The following is a 21,723-nucleotide window of genomic DNA, read 5'->3' as shown; positions in this document are numbered from 1 at the left end:
AAAGGCTTATCTCCTGTGTGGGTCATCATGTGTTTTTTGAGATAAGCCTTTATTTTGAAAGTTACGCCGCAAAGGTCACACTGGAAAGGTTTCTCACCTGTGTGGGTCATCATGTGACTTCCAAGATTTGACTTTGTTCTGAAAGCTGCCTCGCAAAGGTCACACTGGAAAGGCTTCTCATATGTGTGGGTCATCATGTGACGTTGAATTTGTTAGCTTCTTTTGAAAGCTACGTCGCAAATGTCACACTGGAGAGGCTCCTCTCCTATGTGGGTCATCTGGTGATATTTGATATAACTTTTCGTAATAAACGTTACGTCGCAATGGTCACACTAGTAAGGTTTCTTTCCTGTGTGGGTCGTCACGTGCCTTCGAAGATGTACCTTTTGTGCAAAAGCTGCGCTAGAGGTCATACTGGAAAGGCTTCTCTATTTGAGTCCTCATGTGGGATTTGAAATCACACTTTCTTATAAAAGCAGCGTCGCAAAGCTCACTCTTGAGTGACTTCTCTCCTATGTGGGTCATCTGGTGATACTTGAGGCTCCGTTTTTCAATGAAAGCGGCGTCGCAAATGTCACACTGGGAGAAATCTGCATCAAGTGAGCCACACTGGGATGCTTTTTCTCCGGCATCAATAGTGATTGTATAGAATTTAAGATCGACTCTTCTAGTGAAATCTGGATTGATAAATCCTGGTCCTGAAAATAAAAAACTATAACTTTTAAATGTATGTAATCATTTGTAAATAGGAAGAAATGTATATTGAATATGAAATTGCAGTTAAATATCAGAATGTTTAAACTTATCGAAATACATAAAAACGCATCATGATAAATCCATGTCGTATGAAATACTGAGAAATAAACAGAAGAATATACTTGCTGTCATTCCACACCAAATGCTCTCCAACACTCCTAGCAAACGGAGAGAGCCAAGTCTATTTGCTGTCATTTGACATAAGGGTGATAATCGATCTACAAGTAAAATGAGTGGAGAGAAATGGTTGGAGATGTGTGTGGAGCAGCAGATGATGGAAATGATAAATTAGGTATTTATTGACCCCTTGCATACTCGCATATGCCACTTCAGAGACCCCTGGTCTAGCCAGTGCTCAACGAACATGTATTGCACGACCTCTGCAAATAGTTCTTGGTGGCTGGGGACTCTATGGACTTCATTGTGCGACAGAACAACTGTGCTCGTCATGACCAGGTTCTCGTTCTTTTTTTTTTTTTTTTTTTTCACTGTAAATCCTAGCCGGTGGAGGTGGTGAAAACAATGCCTGTAGGATCCACAATAGGGATCTAACCACAAAATAAGAATCACAATAAACAATTGCACAGTGTGTGATACCTGACTTCGGAAAATATTATCTGGGTGGACGAGCTGAACTTTAGAAGTAAATAAATTTAGCCACTAACCCCTGCATCCCGTTTGCTTTCTCTGGGAGGCACATACAATGCTTAAATATTTTAGGTCGTTACTTCTATTGTCATTGTGGTGCCGTCAGCGTATGGTTGATTGGCACCCAAGAAATGCAATATTCTTAATTATAATAATTATTATTATTCATTTCATGAATGGAAGAGCAAGATGTTTATAACGCCTCTGTAGAATAGTATTTAACCAAGAGCACCTCCTACGAGAAAAATAAATTATATAATGGTGACGTGGGAAATATATTAAGCTTAATTACTTTGTAGGAGTCGCTGCCACCACCCAAGTCGATCATGTGTATGTATATGATTTGGAATTGAAGCTGCTCTTAATTAAACCATATTCTAAACCATATTCCATTCTCCTCTTTTAAGGTTGTTGGTGATGTTTTAGTAGCGGTATCCAGATTGGGTAACGAAAGAATATTTCGAGTTTTCGGGTCTTTTCCAATTAATGGCATGCAGAATTTTTAGGTTATGTTAGGTTAGGTTTCAGATTAATATTCATTTCTTACCTCTCTTAAGTTGTTGAAATTAACTGCACGCCGTACAATGGAAAAGATCCGATTTTCCCCTCCAGTAATTATTAAATCGTAGCAAAAATAGTAAGCAACTATATGTGGATCCTATTCAAGAGTCATTAAATTGTAACAAAGACAGTAAAAATGATATGTGTAGATCTTATTCAAGAGTCATTACATTGTAATAAAAATAGTAAGAAAAGGTATATACTGATCTTAGTTAATAACTATTGTACTCAACAAAAAGATATTTGTTCAGTTGTGCACAACTACGCGATATAGCATAAGAAAATTAAATACTAATTTTGTAAATTATAATACATGAACTTAATATGCGATTTTCTTGGCGGAAATAGAAATAGGAAAATACCTTGCTACAAGCAAATATACTTACGAACCAAGTCGCTAGCATAGGATCGGGACGCCATCTTATCGTTTGTAAAGTGTTTGTTGTTTGCCCGGTCCAGTTGAGGCCTGATGTACGCCCTCGGTACTTCCGCCAGTACCTCGCGAGGTATAATTCTTGAAGGAATGCTATGGATCTGAAATCCATTCCTTCCTTCAAGCTATAAATGCCCTATACACACCGCAATCAGAAAGTGAACAGGCCGCCAACATCCGTGACGACGACGATCCGGATGCCTTTAAATTACAGGTACAGATTTACTAAATACACGTTTGGTTAGGTTAGAGTAGAGTTGACGAATATATCATCCTTTCATTTCTTCGACGTCGGCATCTATCAAAACAAACATGGCGTACCATTCGTCTGGCACGACTTCGTTACTTACGAACTCTGTTTTAGCAACTTTTTTTGTTTTTCATTTCCGTCAAGAAAATTGCATATTACGCTGATATAATTTACAAAATTAATTTTCTATTGCCATAGTGCGTAGTTGTGCACAACTGAACATTTACCAACAAAAATAAATGTAGGTCTCATTCGACAAGTTTGTAATTCAACTGACTGGGATTAACCTGATGTTCGAGATAGCTTACGACGAAGTTATGAAGGCTATGGAATTCAAGGTTCAATACTTTCTATCAAACCTAACCTCGGATTTCTTGTGTCCTTAGTATAGACCGATTCCGGTCAAAATTTCGCTTAACCATTTCACAACTTCTTCACCCGATTGATACGCAATTCCTTCGATCACCTACACTACGCAACAGTTTCTGTTTACACTCCCTCAACCCATTTCCTCCCTGTTATTGGGAATGGTTCGGGAGTGTGACTCCCCTAGATACTTATACCTACCTACTCTATTTTCTATGTACATCTATTTCACTTATAGTCACATATATTTCCATTAACTTTTACAGAACGCACTTACATGCTTATTGATGGGAATAGTTGGGACGTGGCACTAATCTAAGCTGTGCAGAAAGAGAAAGATTGGCGAACGCGTTCGTATCTATGTGTCAAACTACTAACTCCCTCTTCGTGCTATAAAGTGGGACTCCATCTCGCTTCTCAAGTCAATCCCTAGCCATCAAAATCCCCCCTTAACTATTCATCTACATTCCTGTAGTGAAATCCTGAACTGGAGATTGAGTAATTTTCTGATTCTCTTGCCTCTAAGGGTCCTAGTCAACGTCTCCGTCCGAACGCGTCCTAGTGACGTCACGGATGGACGGGAAGTACACTCGCTACGAAAACAATAATTATAAAAATAAATGAAAATAATATTCATATAAAGTTTCTGGCCTTACATTGTTTTTTTTTCATAACTTGTAGTCGTAATAAGTCATATCATCTGCATCATTTTAGGTATTCATATATATGTTAGCCTCTCTCAGAAGTGCAATTCTCATCTATATCACTGGCTTGTTCTAGCTATTCTGAGTAATTTGTATAGACACGGTAAAGGAAACATGGATTGGAGGTGAAGCTTTTATTCCTGACGTTTCGTCTAACGACTTTTTCAAAGTCGTTTGAGAAAGTCGTTAGACGAAACGTCAGGAATAAAAGCTTCACCTCCAATCCACATTTCCTTTACCGTGTCTATACGACTTGTTCACATGGATTTTTATTCTGAGTAACAAAAAAAAAATGCAAAACTACAGCAAATTAATACTAACGTCAGCAGCGATTTTTTAACAATTAACCCATTCAACTCCGATGACAAGATGTCTTGTCATTTGGTCAAATAAAACAAAAAATCATAAAACACCAAAATGTTTGATCAAACACCAGAAAAATATGACGTCAGTCCTCGCTTCGCTGCGAGCGAAGCGAGGATTGACGTCATATTTTTCTGGTGTTTGATCAAACATTTTGGTGTTTTATGATTTTTTGTTTTATTTGACCAAATGACAAGACATCTTGTCATCGGAGTTGAATGGGTTAAGACGGACATCTTTATGTTTACCATGAACTAGGTTAGGCTACGTTAAATTATATCTCTCGGCTGCAATTCTTAACAATATCATAGGGCATCTTTTCACTATTCTGACCTTTTCTAACCCCAAATATAAGGACTGTAAATTAATAACGACGTAGGAAACGGTTTGTGAAAAAGAGACAACAGAATATATTGGCTCATTATACACTAAAAAACCGGTCTCAAAGCTGCAAAATTCTTATCTGTCATTGGTTAGTTGTTACCATTCCAAGTATTTTATAATCCAGATGTAATTACCGCAAATTAACTATAACATTGGTAGCGATTAAGAAAAAAGATTAGCAAACAGCTTTAAATGTACCTAGTTTTACACTTGCCCGACTCTCCAATTGTATTTTCAGTGTTCTAAAACATCAGCATATAATGTAAGCTACTTCCTAGTTCTTAAAGGGGCTATAGTTACTTTAAATGTTTTCATTGTATTTTGAGTATCCCAACCCACCTGCACAAGTTTTTAAACACTGGGCTTCCTTCAACGCCCTTGCATTACTGACTTCCATCATTATTTCCAAAGTATACAACACCTTAACACCTACAAACATAACGACCTGCAACTTCCAGGCATCAATCTAACTATGCAAGCTTTAGCAGACTGGCGAACGCCTACAAATAACCTTTTCATTACCTGTGGGGGCTATCTTCGTTGCTCGCAATCTTGTGTGACTCCTGAGCGTCTGACGAATGTCCAAAAAAAAAAAAAAAAAAAATGAAATGGTCTTGGTAAAAAAGCCGACAAGAGCCGTTACCAGCCTACAAGAGCTGATAACAGGCCCAATAATGCCGACAAATGACTATTAATCGTTTATTATTAATATTTGTGTTATATGTTATTGCTGTACAAAGATTTGGCACATTTGAATGAACAGATCTTGTAAAATATGAAGTTTAGTGTGACGACAACACACTGGACTTGTCGGCCGCCTTCTTAGCTGGGTCTCACTAATTACCGACCACAACAGACATGACCCGACCAAGGACGGTTTTTACTCAAATGCACAATTTCATATATATAAAAATAGCAAATGGTTGCATTAATTGAAACGTTTATTTTAAAATGTGTGATTTTCATGTACTTTGATCAAAGAGAAGCTATGTTTTTAGCTTCTGCAAAATTACTGACCACAGCTACGAATACCATCCAGCCCCGTGAACGGTCAACTGGTCCCCAAATCTGCACCCCTAGGACAACTGGTCTCCCAAAAATAGGACTTCTCGTCCCCATTTTTTTGTTTATTTAAACAATAGTTTTGAGATATTTAGCAAAAATCAAAATACCATATCATATTATGTACACCACTTTATTAAATAATACTGAAATAAATATTACTCAAAATAGCAAGAATCAAAATACCATAACATATTATGAACAACACTTTATTAAATACTGCACAAGTAATACACAGGTATTACATATTACTCAATACAGCAAGAATCAAAATGCATTAGATATTATTGTTACGGATCTCTGCAAATACCTCACCTTTTCTATTGTGCATGGGTCGTGATCATGGTATCACGAGCGATGGACAGAATGTTTAAAGCAATTGTCCGGGTCAGGGAAAGGTAGGAGTGTCACTTTCTTCACTATATTCTAACTAACGAATATGAGGATTTTACACGTGTGTTCAACACAGGTTCTAGGCTTACTCTGGTGCTATCCAGGGTATGGCGGGCGACGCCGGGACCCCCCTGGCGTCCCCCCATACATACCTTCGCTACATACCCCTTGCTTCCTCTGCGAATCACGTATCACGCACACGTTACAAATCACGTCACATCCATACCCATCCAGGCACACTATGCAACATTCATTCATGCTCTTTTGCCACAATACAATGAATGAAAATCTTAATTTAATGTACATGAATGTTTCTATGTCTGCACCCATAATGAATAATAGATAATTTAGTCATATTTATGTTATATATTAGAATTCATTTGTGACATCCTTGGGTTTAGTCAATAAATTGTATTAATTCTTCGTCAATGATGAACAATTCATCATACGACATCTGATATCACAATTGGGAAGACTTTATTAATATGAGAGAGCTGTTTCAAAAGCTGAATTTATCACCATACATATATTTACATTACCACAAATTACAAGTAACAATGGCGTATATCCCAAACAATTTTACACAACGGTTAAATAAGCTGACCTGTAATCGTCATGATGTACAGCTATCTACATCCACCAATTACACCATTCTCTAATATAGTCGATGATTTTTTGTATCAACAAAAACATTCGTGCACTTAATGGAACACTTAAGAATCTTGAACTACGAACAAGCAAAAATGCCTTTGCGCAATAGGTCAACAAAGGTCACTCGACTGCACAACCGAGAGTAAAGCAACTAATGGGTCACATAAAGAAGTGTCAGCCCAGAACGCCCACATGAAAAATCGTCACCCCATGAGATCCCACCTGAAGAATTCTCACCCCTAGTACGCCGAATATCAACAGTGGGATCAAAATTAGGGGTGACATGAAGCATTGTCATCCCAGAACGCCCACATGAAGAATCGTCACCCCCATGAGATCACACCTGAAGAATTGTCACTCCAGTATGCCAAATATCAACAGTGGAATAAAGATTTGGAAAGGAAGGAACAACTGGAATGAAAAAAAAAAAATTAAAGAAGAAATAAATGGAAGGTTGAAGAAATACTAAAAATTATGGAATTGCGCAGAAAGAGAGAGAGGGAGAAACAGACTGGGGAAATAAAAAATAACCAGGAATTACTAAGGCAAAAGAGTGGCTGAATAAATAGTGCAAAGAGGTGGACATGAGAAAAAGAGATCGGTGTATAATGTAGAATTCATTAGCATGGTTGGAAATAAAATTTCTTTGTCACTTTTTCGCAGAGGACTATTACACGTTAATCAAGGACGTCATAAATCAACGTTACACACTGGCAGATATAAATATATAGGAGTCAATTTCCTCAAAGGCTCTTCCAACCTGCATAAGGCCGAACGAGGAGGTGAAGCAATTGGTTCAATTTGCGGTTCTTCGTTCTGGCTCTCGTGTCGTAGAGTCTAGCCGCCCCTACCCATTCCGTTGGCCAACGTTCCCACTCCAAGCTCACTCAGACAATTAGATGCAGAATGAACTCGTGGAGGTGATAATGTAGTGATATGGCCGGTTAGGATGTGTCCCATCTCCGACAGCTTTCGTTAACTTCTAGCTCAGTGTGTCGACTGACTCATTGGTTCTCTCCTTCTCCATCTCCTCTAGTGTGGGTCATTATGTGTTGTTTGAGATGACTCTTTCGTGAGAAAGCCGCATCACACAGGTCACATTTCAAGGGCTTCTGTCCAGTGTGGGTCACCATGTGTCGTTCGAGATCACTCTTTCTTGAGAAAGCCGCAGCACACAGGTCACATTTAAAGGGCTTTTCTCCAGTGTGGGTCATCATGTGTAGTTTGAGACCATTCTTTCGTGAGAAAGCAGAATCACACAGGTCACATTTGAAGGGCTTCTCTCCAGTGTGGGTCATCACGTGTGCTTTGAGTTGACCCTTTTGTGAGAAAACTGCATCGCACAGGTCACACTTAAAAGGCTTCTCTCCAGTGTGTGTCATTATGTGATATTTGAGATGACTCTTATGTGAAAAAGGTGCATCACACAGGACACATTGGAAAGGCTTTTCTCCAGTGTGTATCATCGCATGATATGTCAGAGCACTCTTTTGTGTGAAAGCTGCATCACATAGGTCACATTGGAAAGGTTTTTCTCCAGTGTGGGTCATCGTGTGATATTTAAGATGACTCTTTTGTGAAAAAGCTGCATCACACAGGCCACATTGGAAAGGCTTTTCTCTAGTGTGGATCATCGCATGATATTTAAGATTACTCTTTTGTGAGAAAGCTGCAGCACATAGGTCACATTGAAAAGGTTTTTCTCCAGTGTGGGTCATCATGTGTCTCTTGAGAGCACTCTTATTTGAGAAAACTGCGTCGCACAGGTCACACTGCAAAGGCTTCTCTTTAGTATGGATCATTATGTGTCGTCTGAGATGACTCTTTCCTGTGAAAGCTGCATCGCACAGGTCACACTTGAAAGGCTTCTCTCCAGTATGGGTCATTATGTGTCGCTTGACATCATTCTCTTGTGAGAAAGCCGCATCACACAGGTCACACTTGAAGGGCTTCTCTCCAGTGTGGGTCATCATGTGTCGTTTGAGATGACCCTTTTGTGAGAAAGCTGCATCACACAGGTCACATTGGAAAGGTTTCTCTCCAGTGTGGGTCATTGTGTGTTGTTTGAGAGCACCACTTTTTGAGAAAGCTGTATCACACAGGTCACACTGGAAAGGCTTCTCTCCAGTGTGGGTCATCACGTGTTGTTTGAGATGACCCTTTCGCGAGAAAGCTGCATCGCACAGGTAACACTGGAAAGGCTTCTCTCCAGTGTGGGTCATTATGTGTTGTTTGAGAGCACCCCTTTTTGAGAAAGCTGTATCACACAGGTCACACTGGAAAGGCTTCTCTCCAGTGTGTGTCATCACGTGTTCTTCGAGATGACCCTTTCGCGAGAAAGCTGCATCGCACAGGTCACACTGGAAAGGCTTCTCTCCAGTGTGGGTCATTATGTGTTTTTTGAGAGCAGTCTTTCCTGAGAAACCTGTATCACGCAGGTCACATTGGAAAGGCTTCTTTCCAGTGTGGGTCATGATGTGATATTTAAGATGACTCGTTAGATAGGCGTGGCGCAGTCACCAAACCAGATTTTCTTTATTATGTGACGAATATGCGGAACCTTCGGATAACCATTTCTATGAAAATTTTGATATTTATCCTTGTCCTGAAAGAAAATATATTGTTGCATTAACCAAAATACAGTAAAGGAAAGGAACAGACAACTCGTATTAAAGAAGACACTTAAGAAATATTAAAAAAAAAAAAAAAATTAAGGTTAGTCAAATTCTAAAAGTGATGGAGTTACGCCGGAAAAAATAAAAGAAAAACAGGCTGGGATAGTATAAATTGGAAAATAATATGGCAAAGTTGATTAAAAGATACTGAAAAGAGATTAAGGATATGAGAAAGAGACCAGAGTATAATGTAAGATGCAATAGCATAGTTGGAAATAAGAAATTTTCCTCAAATTTATCAGGATTACTATAAACAGACACCAGTCATGGATGTCATAATTTAACGGTAGAGAGACATAAGTAATTCTGATATTTCTTTCTACACCAAATTAATTGTAACCTCAGGATTGGCAGAAAAATCAAGTATCATTAGATAGGAATGTCACCAAAAGCCTATAAATAAACCACCAAAATTTTGATTTTTTACATCTTTTTATAAGAACTAAATTCAATCTATCCTAACCTGTTCTTACCTACACCTAGGTTAGGTTAGATTCACACTCTCCCTTCCATCAAATAGCTTGTTATAGTTATTCAGTGAATACAGCCACTTCAACTGAGTGTTAAGTTATTTGGGTTTTATTTTAGTTTTGCACACCTATGCAATATAGCATTAGAAAATTCAGTATCAATTTTGTAAATTACAATAAATGAACGTAATATGCGATCTTCTTGGCGGAAATGAATAACAAAAACCATGGTATAAGCAAAGTACTAACGAACGAAGCCGCTACGATACAGTCCAGACGCCATATTGTCGTCAACCCAGTCCAGTCACTGTCAATTAGACAAATGTATTCACGTTGTGGACATGGTGTTCTCCAACTCCAGGTGACGTTAAAAAACGCCAAGAAAATCGCATATTACGCTGATGTATTATAAATTACAAAATTAATAGGCGACTTTCTATTGCTATATCGCATATGTGCACACTTCTAAAAGACTGACTGTTATTTGCAAGGGTATTTGTACATATAGCAATCTTATTCATAAACCAACATAAGATTTAGTTTTGTATGCTATGGTCAATGTTGCTATTTCTAGAGCAATCCGATATAAAGTACATTACTTGCTCATACATTAGGAGTATTACGAAAATATACAAATACACAAAGACATTATTCAAAATGCAACAAGGTATGAGAACAAACAACTCGTACCAGACAAGCTTAAAGAAGAAAATGGACGATTGAACAAATATAAATATGACGAATGAGTGCAAAACCGAAAACAAAACAAAACAGAAACTGGTACAGAAAAAAATTGTAGAGATATAAGAAGCCACAAGAGTGGATTCGCAGAGGTCTATACACACCCAACAATTAAGGATGCCAAAAACCAATGTGTGATTCTTGCAAATCCCCTATTGTTTTCTACAGAAAATCAATTGGTTTCCATTTGTCAGGGAACACCTTTGCCCCCCTCCCCCTAACACAGACATAGAACTGGTGAATAAACTATAAAATGTTTATATCTATCATCTTAGAATAAGAAAACAATCTAGTCAACCAAGCATAACCTATCCCTACCTATTCCTAAGTTAGGTTAGATTCCCCCCCCCCAAGTTCTACAAAGTTTGTAGAACTTGGGGGGGGGGGAGTAGCTAGTTGAGTTGTGGTTATTCAGTCAACATAGTCGCATAGAATGAATTAAAATTACCCGGTATTATTTTTTCATGAAAATATATTTATCCATGACACTCTTGCTCGTAAACGACAAAGACAACATAAGACTACTATTTCTGGAATCTTCCAATATAAAGTATATACATTTTTTCATGCAATTGTTTCTCTTGTGAGACATTCAATTGCATGTATTTGAAGTATTCCACACCCTAACAATGCATGATACTAATGTAACCCACATCCTTCACAATAAAAAGAACCTATCATGAATAAGAAATGTATTCTTTAATTTGTGGTTTTGTATCAATGGTCGTTGCGTGCAAAAAATGAGATACTGTGAACAATGAATATGTGTTTAAGTAAGACTATATTCTGCCTACCAAAATGGCAATTCTCATAAGCGATCGGAATTAACATAAAAAAGGCAATATAAGGTGCTGAACTGATATGGAAAATAACTTCTACCACACAATAAATGCATGTGCTCGATTGACAAGTGCCCATAATAACACTTACTTATCATCTGCATGAATTTTGTGCTATCAAATTCTATGCCACTACTGGATCTCACAAATGTCCCGGCTCTAAGGTTATTTCTAGTGTGCACTATGTGAATTCTTATACTGTAAAGCACTTGTTTGTATTCAAGTACTGAGAAATGGACCCGTGGAGTGAATATAAAGAAATTGAGAGATTAGCAAGTGACTTTCTTAAATTGGATTTTCGTGCCGAGGAAGACGTGGCGGCCGCCAATAGGAATGTAAACAAACAGGATTACAGGATACACACATCTACCTGTGCAGAGGCACAAATACAAGAAAACTAAAATGAACTCTTAAAAGGCATACAAGTGTGCATCTCAAAGGAGCAGGAAACAAAATAACATTATTGAAAACATAAAGGAGGTATCAGCTGATTAAAAATGTGTCAAATCACGAGAGAAATATGTCAACCTACAGACGCTGACCAGGTTCAATCACAAGACACAACATCCAAAAAATACTTTACTAACCTCCACCCAACCAAATCCAGGTTATGCGGTCAACATCTTTTTTTTTTCTACGACTGGACTAACCAAAAGGAAATAAGAGGTTGATGATGAAAATTTGTCACAACTTTGCTTTGTGACACACTGCATATTACTTCCCATTTTCTGTCATCTCCTTTCAGCCCCTTCGGCAATTTTTCTTTCACTATATGGATACGCTGGAAGTCTTAAGGCCTCTAGTAACTGCTTCTTGATATTTTCCCCTTTCCCTTCTTTCCAGCGACCGTTGCCCGAGTTTAGCACTAATTAGTTACAGTGCCATATCGAGTTTAAGTATCTCCTATTTACTTAGGAATGTTTCCCCTCCCTGTCTCCCAAGATGTCTTCGTATGCTCATGATCGAAGTCATCACAGATGCTCTAACGAGATTGAAATGTCTCAACTTCTCAGTTTTACTAGTTCACCATATTACATTTGCATTCTTGTACTTTATGATTAGGATTGGTATATTTTACCTATGTATTTCCATTTGATTTGTTTCTCAATTGTTCCGCTTATTACCCCCCCCCAGGTACTTGAATAACTATATTTAATTTCCACACACACACACATATATATATATACATATATTGCAGTAATTCACAAGGCACACGTGAAAATAATATGCAGAAAAAACCACTGGGAAATAAGAAGCTTAGTCCGAACGTTTTCGTCTATTTAAGACATTATCAAGGAATACACAGTTACAGAGACAAACGTGGATATATATACATAAATTAAAAGACAAGCTAGGAACATGGGAAGTACACACAAGATGCTTCACAATCAGGTAGAGCCGATGTTTACATATTCGGACGTTTGGTCCATGACGTTACGTCACCCCCGCTTAGTAGCACTTGGAGAAGTTCTTACAATTTTATCAATAACAAAATCATCAAGTTTAAATAATCCTAAACTTAAATTGATATTATGGTCAAAGGTTTGTTTAATATGACCGGATTCGATGATGTTTCTTTCTAATAAGGATCTACAAGAAATGATTACATTCGAATTATCCCAGTCAGCACAAATATAGTGTAAGGAGTGGGCAAAGTTCCAGTGGCCTTTTTGTCCATGTAAGAGACCACAATCATCCTATTGACTGGGATAATTCGAATGTAATAATTTCTTGTAGATCCTTATTAGAAAGAAACATCATCGAATCCAGTCATATTAAACAAACCTTTGACCATATCAATTTAAGTTTAGGATTATTTAAACTTGATGATTTTGTTATTGATATAATTGTAAGAACCTCTCCAAGTGCTACTAAGCGGGGGTGACGTAACGTCATGGACCAAACGTCCGTATATGTAAACATCGGCTCTACCTGATTGTGAAGCATCTTGTGTGTACTTCCCATGTTCCTAGCTTGTCTTTTACTTTATGTATATATATCCACCTTTGTCTCTGTAACTGTGTATTCCTTGATAATGTCTTAAATAGACGAAAACGTTCGGACTAAGCTTCTTATTTCCAAGTGTTTTTTTTTTGCATATACATATATTATTTTGGCTAGGGTTAAGGGTTAAAGGGGTATGGTGGAGTAACACGCCACTACTGTAGCGTCCCCTTACCACGATTGGCATTTTGTGACAAAAATTACTATGATTAAACAAACCATTGTATGTGTTCATATTATCTATATTTGTGAAATTAATGTCACAAACTATGATAGCCTTTGTAAGGAGAAAGCATGTAAATGTAAAATGTGTATAATTTTACCAAATGTTTAAATATTGGTTAGTTTATTTTACTTTTTCACGGGCGGTAATATACTCAATTTCGAAGATAATGAAAGGTTAATTCATATCTTCTCTTACGGCCGAATATATTTTATTTCCAAAGGGTGTCTCCCTCAAATTGATTTTTTCTTACTTAACATTTTATTTGTGTTACCTTTTCCATTGAATCATATTGATACGTGTAACTTTTCTCCACAAATTCTATTAAAATTAAAATGATTATCATTTGCCCGCAGCAACGTGCGGGTAATTTGTCTAGTGTGTATGTGTATACATATATATATATGATGAATGGTTTTGACAGATGAGATAGTGGGTGGAGGAAGAATAAGCGAAGATGGGCTGGAACTTTTTTATTGCTTATATGTTTCGACCGTCTTCTTCAGTAAGCTATCTACAGTTTGGACCTCACATTTATACATCCGAGGACGGGACTCTCTCATATATATATATATATATATATATATATTATATATATATATATATATATATATATTATATATATATATTGCAGAAAAAACACTGGGAACTATGAAACTTAGTCCGAATGTTTTCGTCTATTTACGACATTATCCAGGAATACCTTGATGTCTTAATTAGACGAAAACGTTAGGAATATATTTCTTATTTCTCAGTGATTTTTCTGCAAATTATTTTCACGTGTGCCTTGTGAATTACTGCAATATATATATATATATAAATATATATATATATATATATATATATATATATATACTTGGAGTTTAAAACGACAGCACTGCTGTAGTTGTTCAGTTTTTTCTTCGTATTCTCGATTTTCCTGATAAGAGATTTTCCATTAACTGTGTGAATTGAAACTAGGTCTCTATATTCTTACATTTGTTCTTATTTGACATCGACGTTTCGTCTTGAAAAAGACAGTATCAAGATATAACTGAAATAAAAAAAATTACATGGTAACAGTAAAGGAACTAGACAATATCAAGATATAACTGAAATAACAAAAATTACATGGTAACAGTAAAGGTACTAGACTGAAACAACAAAAATTACATGGTAACAGTAATAATAAAGGTGACAAATTATTGAAAATAAATACGAAGACTTACATTTAAAGGGAAGAGAGAAAGAAGGGAGAGTGACAAGCCGAGGATGACCTAAGATCAGGTCAGACAAAAGGGGGGGGGTAGGGACAGACAATAAGGATCTCAGAGGTCAAGGGGTAAGGGGGGGGAGGGTTAGGCGGGTGTGGTCACCGAGGGTGAGGGAGGTGGTGAAGGGGTAGAGAGAGGGGGGGGGGTTATTTCTAAATAAATTATTGGATCGAGCAATGACCCTAGGAGACTACAATTACTCGAAGCCTTTCACATTAAAGACAAAGCTCCGGTCATCAACATCCAAAGCAATCTAATCTCTTCTATCCCATTATTTAGAAATAAAAATCCCCCCTCCCTCTACCCCTTCTCTCTCTCTCTCCCTTCACCTCCACCCTCACCCTCGGTGACCACACCCGCCTAACCCTCCCCCAACCCCCCTTACCCCTTGACCTGTCTGTCCCACCCCCCCCCCACTTTTGTCTGACCCAATCTTAGATATATATATACACATCGGTCATCCTCGGCTTGTCACTCTCCCTTCTTTCTCTCTTCCCTTTAAATGTAAGTCTTCATATTTATTTTCAATAATTTGTCACCTTTATTATTACTGTTACCATGTAATTTTTGTTATTTCAGTCTAGTACCTTTACTGTTACCATGTAATTTTTGTTATTTCAGTTATATATTGATATTGTCTAGTACCTTTACTGTTACCATGTAATTTTTGTTATTTCAGTTATATCTTGATAATGTCTTTTTCAAGACGAAACGTCGATGTCAAATAAGAACAAATGGAAGAAATATAGAGACCTAGTTTCAATTCACCCAGTTAATGGAAAATCTCTTATCAGGAAAATCGAGAATACGAAGAAAAAACTGAACTACAACAATGCTGTCGTTTTTAACTCTATGTATATATATATATATATATATATATATATATATATACATACATATATATGCAGAATGATAGCTAATAATGCACATAATAAAAAAAATTGCTGGTAACCACAAAGGAAAATAGAAATAAATTGCAATTCCCAAACGCTTCTGTATTATTCACACCTTCAGGGGAATACAAATGGAAATAGTAGTACAATAAGGTTTATGAGACAAGAGACTAAACACTTGGAAAGGAAATGGCAATGCACAAAGGGTCACAAATAAAAAAAAAAAATCTCAAAGAATAACACAAATCACCGAATTACTTTTGGTTACTTATAACTTGATTACAATTTTTCTTTTTATGATAAATGTATCTAATCTATAAATGCCACTACTGATATTAAGATTAGAGCCTTCAGAATATTTCACAATACTACTTTCTATAATGTTTCCTTTGACAAATGAATTACAAGAAAAAATAGAGGGATATGTCCAATTACTACAATGATTGAAATCTTTCATGTGAACAAAAAGAGCATTGGATTTTTGTGCTGTTTTAACACTATATTTGTATTGTTTAATTCTGGTTGATAGTTCTTTGCCTGTTTGTCCAATGTAATACTTTTCACAATCTCTGCAGGGTATTTTGTATATGCACCCATTTGAATGAACTGGTGAATTATTATTTGTAAATTTCTTAAATGTACAAGTTTTTTTTTTATATAGGAAACGGTTCATCTTGTAAGACATTTCACTGCAGGTGTTTGAGTATTCCAGTCCCAAATACCGCTGTAACCAGTATTCTTCGCATTAAAAAGAACTTGTCGAAAATATAGTAACCTGAGAAATGTATTCCCTAATATGTAGCTTTGTATTCATTCTCGCGGTCGGACATCCGAGTCACCAGCCAGCGATACTTAACGCTGGAAGGGAGAGGATGCGGGATTCCTGTGTAAGGTCGAAAGATGAGGTGAAGCAATCGAGTCAATTTGCACTTCTTTGTTCCGATTCTCGTGTCATAGAGACCAGCAGCCCCTACCCTTTCCGTTGGCCAACGTTACCAATCCAAGGTCACTCAGAGATTCAATGAAGAACGAACTCGTGGTGGTGACAATGTAGGGATACGGCCTGTTAGGATGTGTTTCAGCTCCGACAGCTTCCGTTAACTTCTAGCTCAGTGTTTCGACTGACCCATGTGGTTGTCTCCGTCTCCTCCTCTTCCTCCAGTGTGGGTCATTCTGTGTCGTTTGAGATAATCCTTTCGTGTGAAACCTGCATCACACAAGTCACACTTGAAGGGCTTTTCTCCAGTGTGGGTCCTCGCGTGTAGTTTGAGACCATTCTTTCGCGAGAAAGCCGCATCACACAGGTCACACTTGAAGGGCTTCTCTCCAGTGTGGGTCATTGTGTGATATTTGAGATGACTCTTTTGTGAAAAAGCTGCATCACACAGGCCACATTGGAAAGGCTTTTCTCCAGTGTGGGTCATTATGTGTCTCTTGAAAGCACGATTTTGTGACAAAACTGCATCACACAAGTCACATTGGAAAGGTTTCTCTCCAGTGTGGGTCATCATGTGTCTCTTGAGAGCCCTCTTATATGAGAAAACTGCGTCGCACAGGTCACACTTGAAGGGCTTCTCTCCAGTATGGGTTATTATATGTTGTTTGAGATGACTCTTTTCTGTGAAAGTTGCACCACACAGGTTACACTTGAAAGGATTCTCTCCAGTATGGGTCATCATGTGTAGTTTGAAACCATCCTTTCGTGAGAAAGCCGCATCACACAGGTCACACTTGAAGGGCTTATCTCCAGTGTGGGTCATCACGTGTCGTTTGAGATCACCCTTTTGTAAGAAAGCCGCAGCACACAGGTAACATTGGAAAGGCTTCTCTCCAGTGTGGGTCATTATGTGTTGTTTGAAATAACTCTTTCCTGTGAAAGCTGCATCGCACAGGTCACACTTGAAAGGCTTCTCTCCAGTATGGGTCACTATGTGTCGCTTGACATCAGTCTTTCGTGAGAAAGCCGCATCACACAGGTCACACTTGAAGGGCTTATCTCCAGTGTGGGTCATCACGTGTCGTTTGAGATGACCCTTTTGTGAGAAAGCCGCAGCACACAGGTAACATTGGAAAGGCTTCTCTCCAGTGTGGGTCATTATGTGTTGTTTGAGAGCACCACTTTGTGAGAAAGCTGTATCACACAGGTCACATTGGAAAGGCTTCTCTCCAGTGTGGGTCATTATGTGTTGTTTGAGAGCAGTCTTTCTTGGGAAACCTGTATCACACACGCCACATTGGAAAGGTTTCTCTATAGTGTGGGTCATCATGTGGTATTAAATGACTTGTTAGATAGGTGTGACGCAGACACCACACCAAATTTTCTTTATTATATGACGAATATACGTAACCTTTGGATAACCTTTTCCTTAAAAAAATTTATATTTACCCTCGTTCTGAAAGAAAACATATACTAAGTTCAACATCTAACTTATTGAGAGCATATGATAGGAGTAACAGGGTCGTATAAATATATAGTGGGGCATTAACAAAAATGCAGTAAGGGAAGGGAACAAACAACTTGTATTAGAGATGACGCTTAAAAGAAGATGAAAAAATAAAGGTTTATCAAGTTCAAAAAGTGATGGTGTTGCGGCAAAAAAGAAAGGGAAAAAAAAAAAAAAAACAGAGACTGGGCCAGTATAAATTAGTGAAAACAGCCACTTCATCTGAGTGTCAAGTTATTTGGGCATTATTTTAGTTGTGTGTACCTACGCAATATAGCATTAGAAAATTCAATATTAATTTTGTAAATTATAATAAATGAATGTAATATGCATGGTACTAATGTAACCCGCATCCTTCACATTAAAAATAACTTACCATGAATAGAGAACAATAAGAAACGTATTCTTTAACTTGGGGCTTTGTATCTATGGTCATTGCATGCATAACATGAGATACAGTAAACAATTAATATGCATTTAGATATGACTATATTCTGCCAACCAAAATGGCAGTTCTAATAAGCAATCAGAATTCACATAAAAAAGGCAATATAATGTGCTGAACAGATATGGAAAATAACCTCTACCATGCAATAAATACATGTACACAATTGACAAGTGCCCATAATAACGCATATTACCTGCATGACTGTTGTGCTACCAAATTCTATGCAACTACTAGATCTCACAAATGTCTTAGCTCAAAGATTATTTCAAGTCTGTAGTATGTAAGTGCTCATACTATAAAACACTCTTTTGTATTCAATTAATGCAAAATGGAAATAATTGAAAACAAAATGGAGGTATAAGTAGCAGAGAAATATATCAAACTACAGACACTGACCAGGTCCAATCACAAGACATAACAACCAAAACATTATACTAACCACCACCAAACCCCAAAGCTACAAATGACCTAATTAAAAGAAGAAGGACCATGCAGATGGAAAGCAGGAGAGATGAAATAGAAAGAGTAGAACTAACCAAGCTTATCAACAAAAGGCATAGAGAAAAGAATGAGAAACATGGATGAAATAGAGGAAACTATTCAGAAAGGTAAAAGGATTAAAGGGACCAAGTGCAGACATGCTTTAGAAAGACAGCAAATGATATATTTGAAAGATGAAAATGGAGAAATCATTAAATGCAGAGATAGAATGTTAAAAAGAGTAGAAGAATTTTACCAAGAGCTCTACTTGTGAAAGATTGTAGTTGAGTCAGTAAATTCATGTGTAGATGTTAGTAGTGTACCAGAGATTACAATGGAAGAAGTAGAATTTGCTCTAAAAACTATGATACGAGGAAAGCCACCTGTGGAAGATGGTACTGTATATCGATAGGTCTGTTGAAAGATGCAGGTAAATTAGTTCATACTAAATTAGCTCAGTTGTACACCCAGTGCCTACTTCAAGAAAGCATTCCTGATGCGTGGTGCAATGCTACAGTGATTTTACTTCATATAAAAGGAGACCAGAAAGACCTTAGTAACTATCGACCAATTAGCTTGCTATTGAATGTATATAAAGTATTCTTCAAGATCCTTACAAATAGACTCAGTCAAGTTTTAGATGGAAACCAACCGAGAGAACAGGCAGGCTTTAGGAGTGGGTATTCAACTCTAGACCATTTGCAGGCGATTAACCAACTAATCGAAAAAATGACAGAATATAATATACCTCTGCGTTTAGCTTTTGTAGAGTATGAGAAGGCCTTTGACTTGGTAGAACAAATAGCAATACAAAACTCGCTATGCAAGCAGGGTACAAACGAACAGATCATATGAGCTTTAGAAAATATTTATGTGAAAGGTACCACTATAATTTAACTACATAAAGATGTAGAAAAGTTCAAGATTGAGAAAGGAGTACGGCAAGGCAAGACAATTTTACCCAAACTATCTACAGCTTGTTTGGAAGATATCTTCAAAGGGTTGAGTTGGGAAAAGAATGGTTTAAATATTAATGGCGAATATTTGAACCACCTAAGATTTGAGGATGACATTATTCTTATTTCAGAAAGAGCAGAAGACTTGCATTATATGCTGAGTGATCTAAACAAGGAAAGTCTCAAATTAGGCTTAAAAATGAATAAGAGTAAAACCAAAGTAATGTCCAACACAAAAGTTCAAAGTAAAGAGATTGTAATTGATGGTGAGAGTCTTGAAGAAGTTGAGGAGTATAATTATTTAGGGCAGATGGTGAGTGACGAATGATCATGATAATGAAATAAAAAGACGCATTACAACTGGTTGGAAAGCGTTTGGTAAGTATAGTAAAATCCTGAGAGGCTCTCTACCTTTATATTTGAAACATAGAGTTTACAATCAATGCATTCTCCCAGCAATAATCTACGGGTGTGAGACTTGGAAACTGACGATGGTGATGGAAACAACACTAAGGACAGCACAGAGGAGAATGGAGTGATCAATGATGGGAATAATGCTGAGACTGAAAGAGAGCAAGTTGGGTGAAAGTGCAGACTAGAGTGAAAGATATTGTGGAGGCTGTAAAAGAGAGGAAGTGGAATTGGGTAGGTAAGTTGGTGTGAATGACTGATGAACAATGGAGCAAATGTGTTACTGACTGGATGCCGCAAGATAGGAAGCATGGAAGAGGGAGACCAGACAGAAGTTGGAGAGACGATATCGAGAAGTTTGCAGGAGTGATAGCATCTGGGGTAATTTGAAACTGTGACTAGGTTTATTCGGTGTTGCTACTGCACTAAAGTGGGATGATGGCCTTAACATATATGTGTTAGTGTGGTTTTTGTTTGTAAAATTGGGGAAGATTTGTGGAGTCAGGAGTTTTGTGGCTTGTATCATGTACATTTTGTATGCTTAAAGTGTGAAAAAATAGGATTTGTTATTATGGAGTGAAAGGTCAAGAGGCTGTAGTAAAAATTTAAAGACGACAGCTTGAAAGATGTTAAAAAAATACCTTTCTGTATAGAAGCATTGATCTGTGGAACAATTAAGAAATAATTCAGGCAGACACCATAAATGAATTAAAAATAAAATTTTATCCATGGACCCCATAAGCACAGATCCAGTCTAGAATAGTGCAAATAATCTAATACAATTAAGTAAACACAACCACAACTGTAACAATTGAATTTCAACTGGTAGGTGAGGAAATAAAACCAGGGAATTAATCACACAGGTAAGGCAGACTTCTCACAATTAAAGAAATTCTTTGAAACAGGCTGGGAGGAATTAAAGAATACTACTGGAACTAAGAGGGATATATATATATATATATATATATATATATGTACAAACATATATATTATGAAAAATCTATGTACCAAGAGCTTTTTTCCTTCTTACATGGGAGGTAGTCAAGTCAAAAGGCACATACCTATTCCCACCCATCTCAGTCCCTTCCACCACTCCCATCTCAGCTCCTCATGAATGTTGGGGCATCCCTGCATCCACCAACTGCCATGGGTAGGGGAGAAAAGAATTTTGCCATGGAGTCTTCCCAGTCAGGCCATAAAGACAGCTAAAACAGGATGGAGTGTGGGACTAGGCATACTACTCTCTGCAACCCCAAATGTGACATTCCTGTTAGAAGTCAAGGAAAAAAAAAAATAATAATAGAATAAAATAAAA

General features: G+C 37.3%; 2 protein-coding genes across 6 annotated transcripts; both read right to left on the bottom strand.

The window, feature by feature from the left end:
• Positions 1–401: 401 nt before the first annotated feature.
• LOC143031411 (uncharacterized) lies at positions 402–3,365 on the bottom strand. Of its 3 annotated transcripts, none has more exons than XM_076195193.1 (2): positions 3,013–3,136; positions 402–698 (listed from the first exon to the last, which is right to left on the bottom strand). In XM_076195193.1, exons 1-2 carry the CDS (start codon positions 3,068–3,070, stop codon positions 403–405), a joined length of 354 nt encoding a protein of 117 aa, XP_076051308.1. In that variant the 5' UTR covers positions 3,071–3,136; the 3' UTR covers position 402. The 3 variants fall into 3 exon arrangements, 2 of the variants coding, with proteins under 2 accessions (XP_076051308.1, XP_076051309.1); XM_076195194.1 differs by lacking the exon at positions 3,013–3,136 and adding an exon at positions 2,352–2,712; XR_012967002.1 differs by lacking the exon at positions 3,013–3,136 and adding an exon at positions 3,292–3,365 and having other exon boundaries at positions 563–698.
• Positions 3,366–5,661: 2,296 nt separating this feature from the next.
• LOC143031410 (uncharacterized) lies at positions 5,662–21,661 on the bottom strand. Of its 3 annotated transcripts, none has more exons than XM_076195191.1 (2): positions 21,470–21,661; positions 5,662–9,176 (listed from the first exon to the last, which is right to left on the bottom strand). In XM_076195191.1, exon 2 carries the CDS (start codon positions 9,043–9,045, stop codon positions 7,576–7,578), a length of 1,470 nt encoding a protein of 489 aa, XP_076051306.1. In that variant the 5' UTR covers positions 9,046–9,176; positions 21,470–21,661; the 3' UTR covers positions 5,662–7,575. The 3 variants fall into 3 exon arrangements, with proteins under 3 accessions (XP_076051306.1, XP_076051304.1, XP_076051307.1); XM_076195189.1 differs by lacking the exon at positions 21,470–21,661 and adding an exon at positions 11,388–12,202; XM_076195192.1 differs by lacking the exon at positions 5,662–9,176 and adding an exon at positions 15,661–18,062.
• Between the last annotated feature and the right edge of the window lie 62 nt (positions 21,662–21,723).

The sequence above is a fragment of the Oratosquilla oratoria genome, chromosome 12 (genome assembly GCF_046742065.1).
Source record: "Oratosquilla oratoria isolate Oo_2021 chromosome 12, ASM4674206v1, whole genome shotgun sequence".
NCBI lineage: Eukaryota > Metazoa > Arthropoda > Malacostraca > Stomatopoda > Squillidae > Oratosquilla > Oratosquilla oratoria.
The sequence above is the reverse complement of the archived record's forward strand: the minus strand, read 5'-3'. Positions and strand labels throughout refer to the sequence as shown.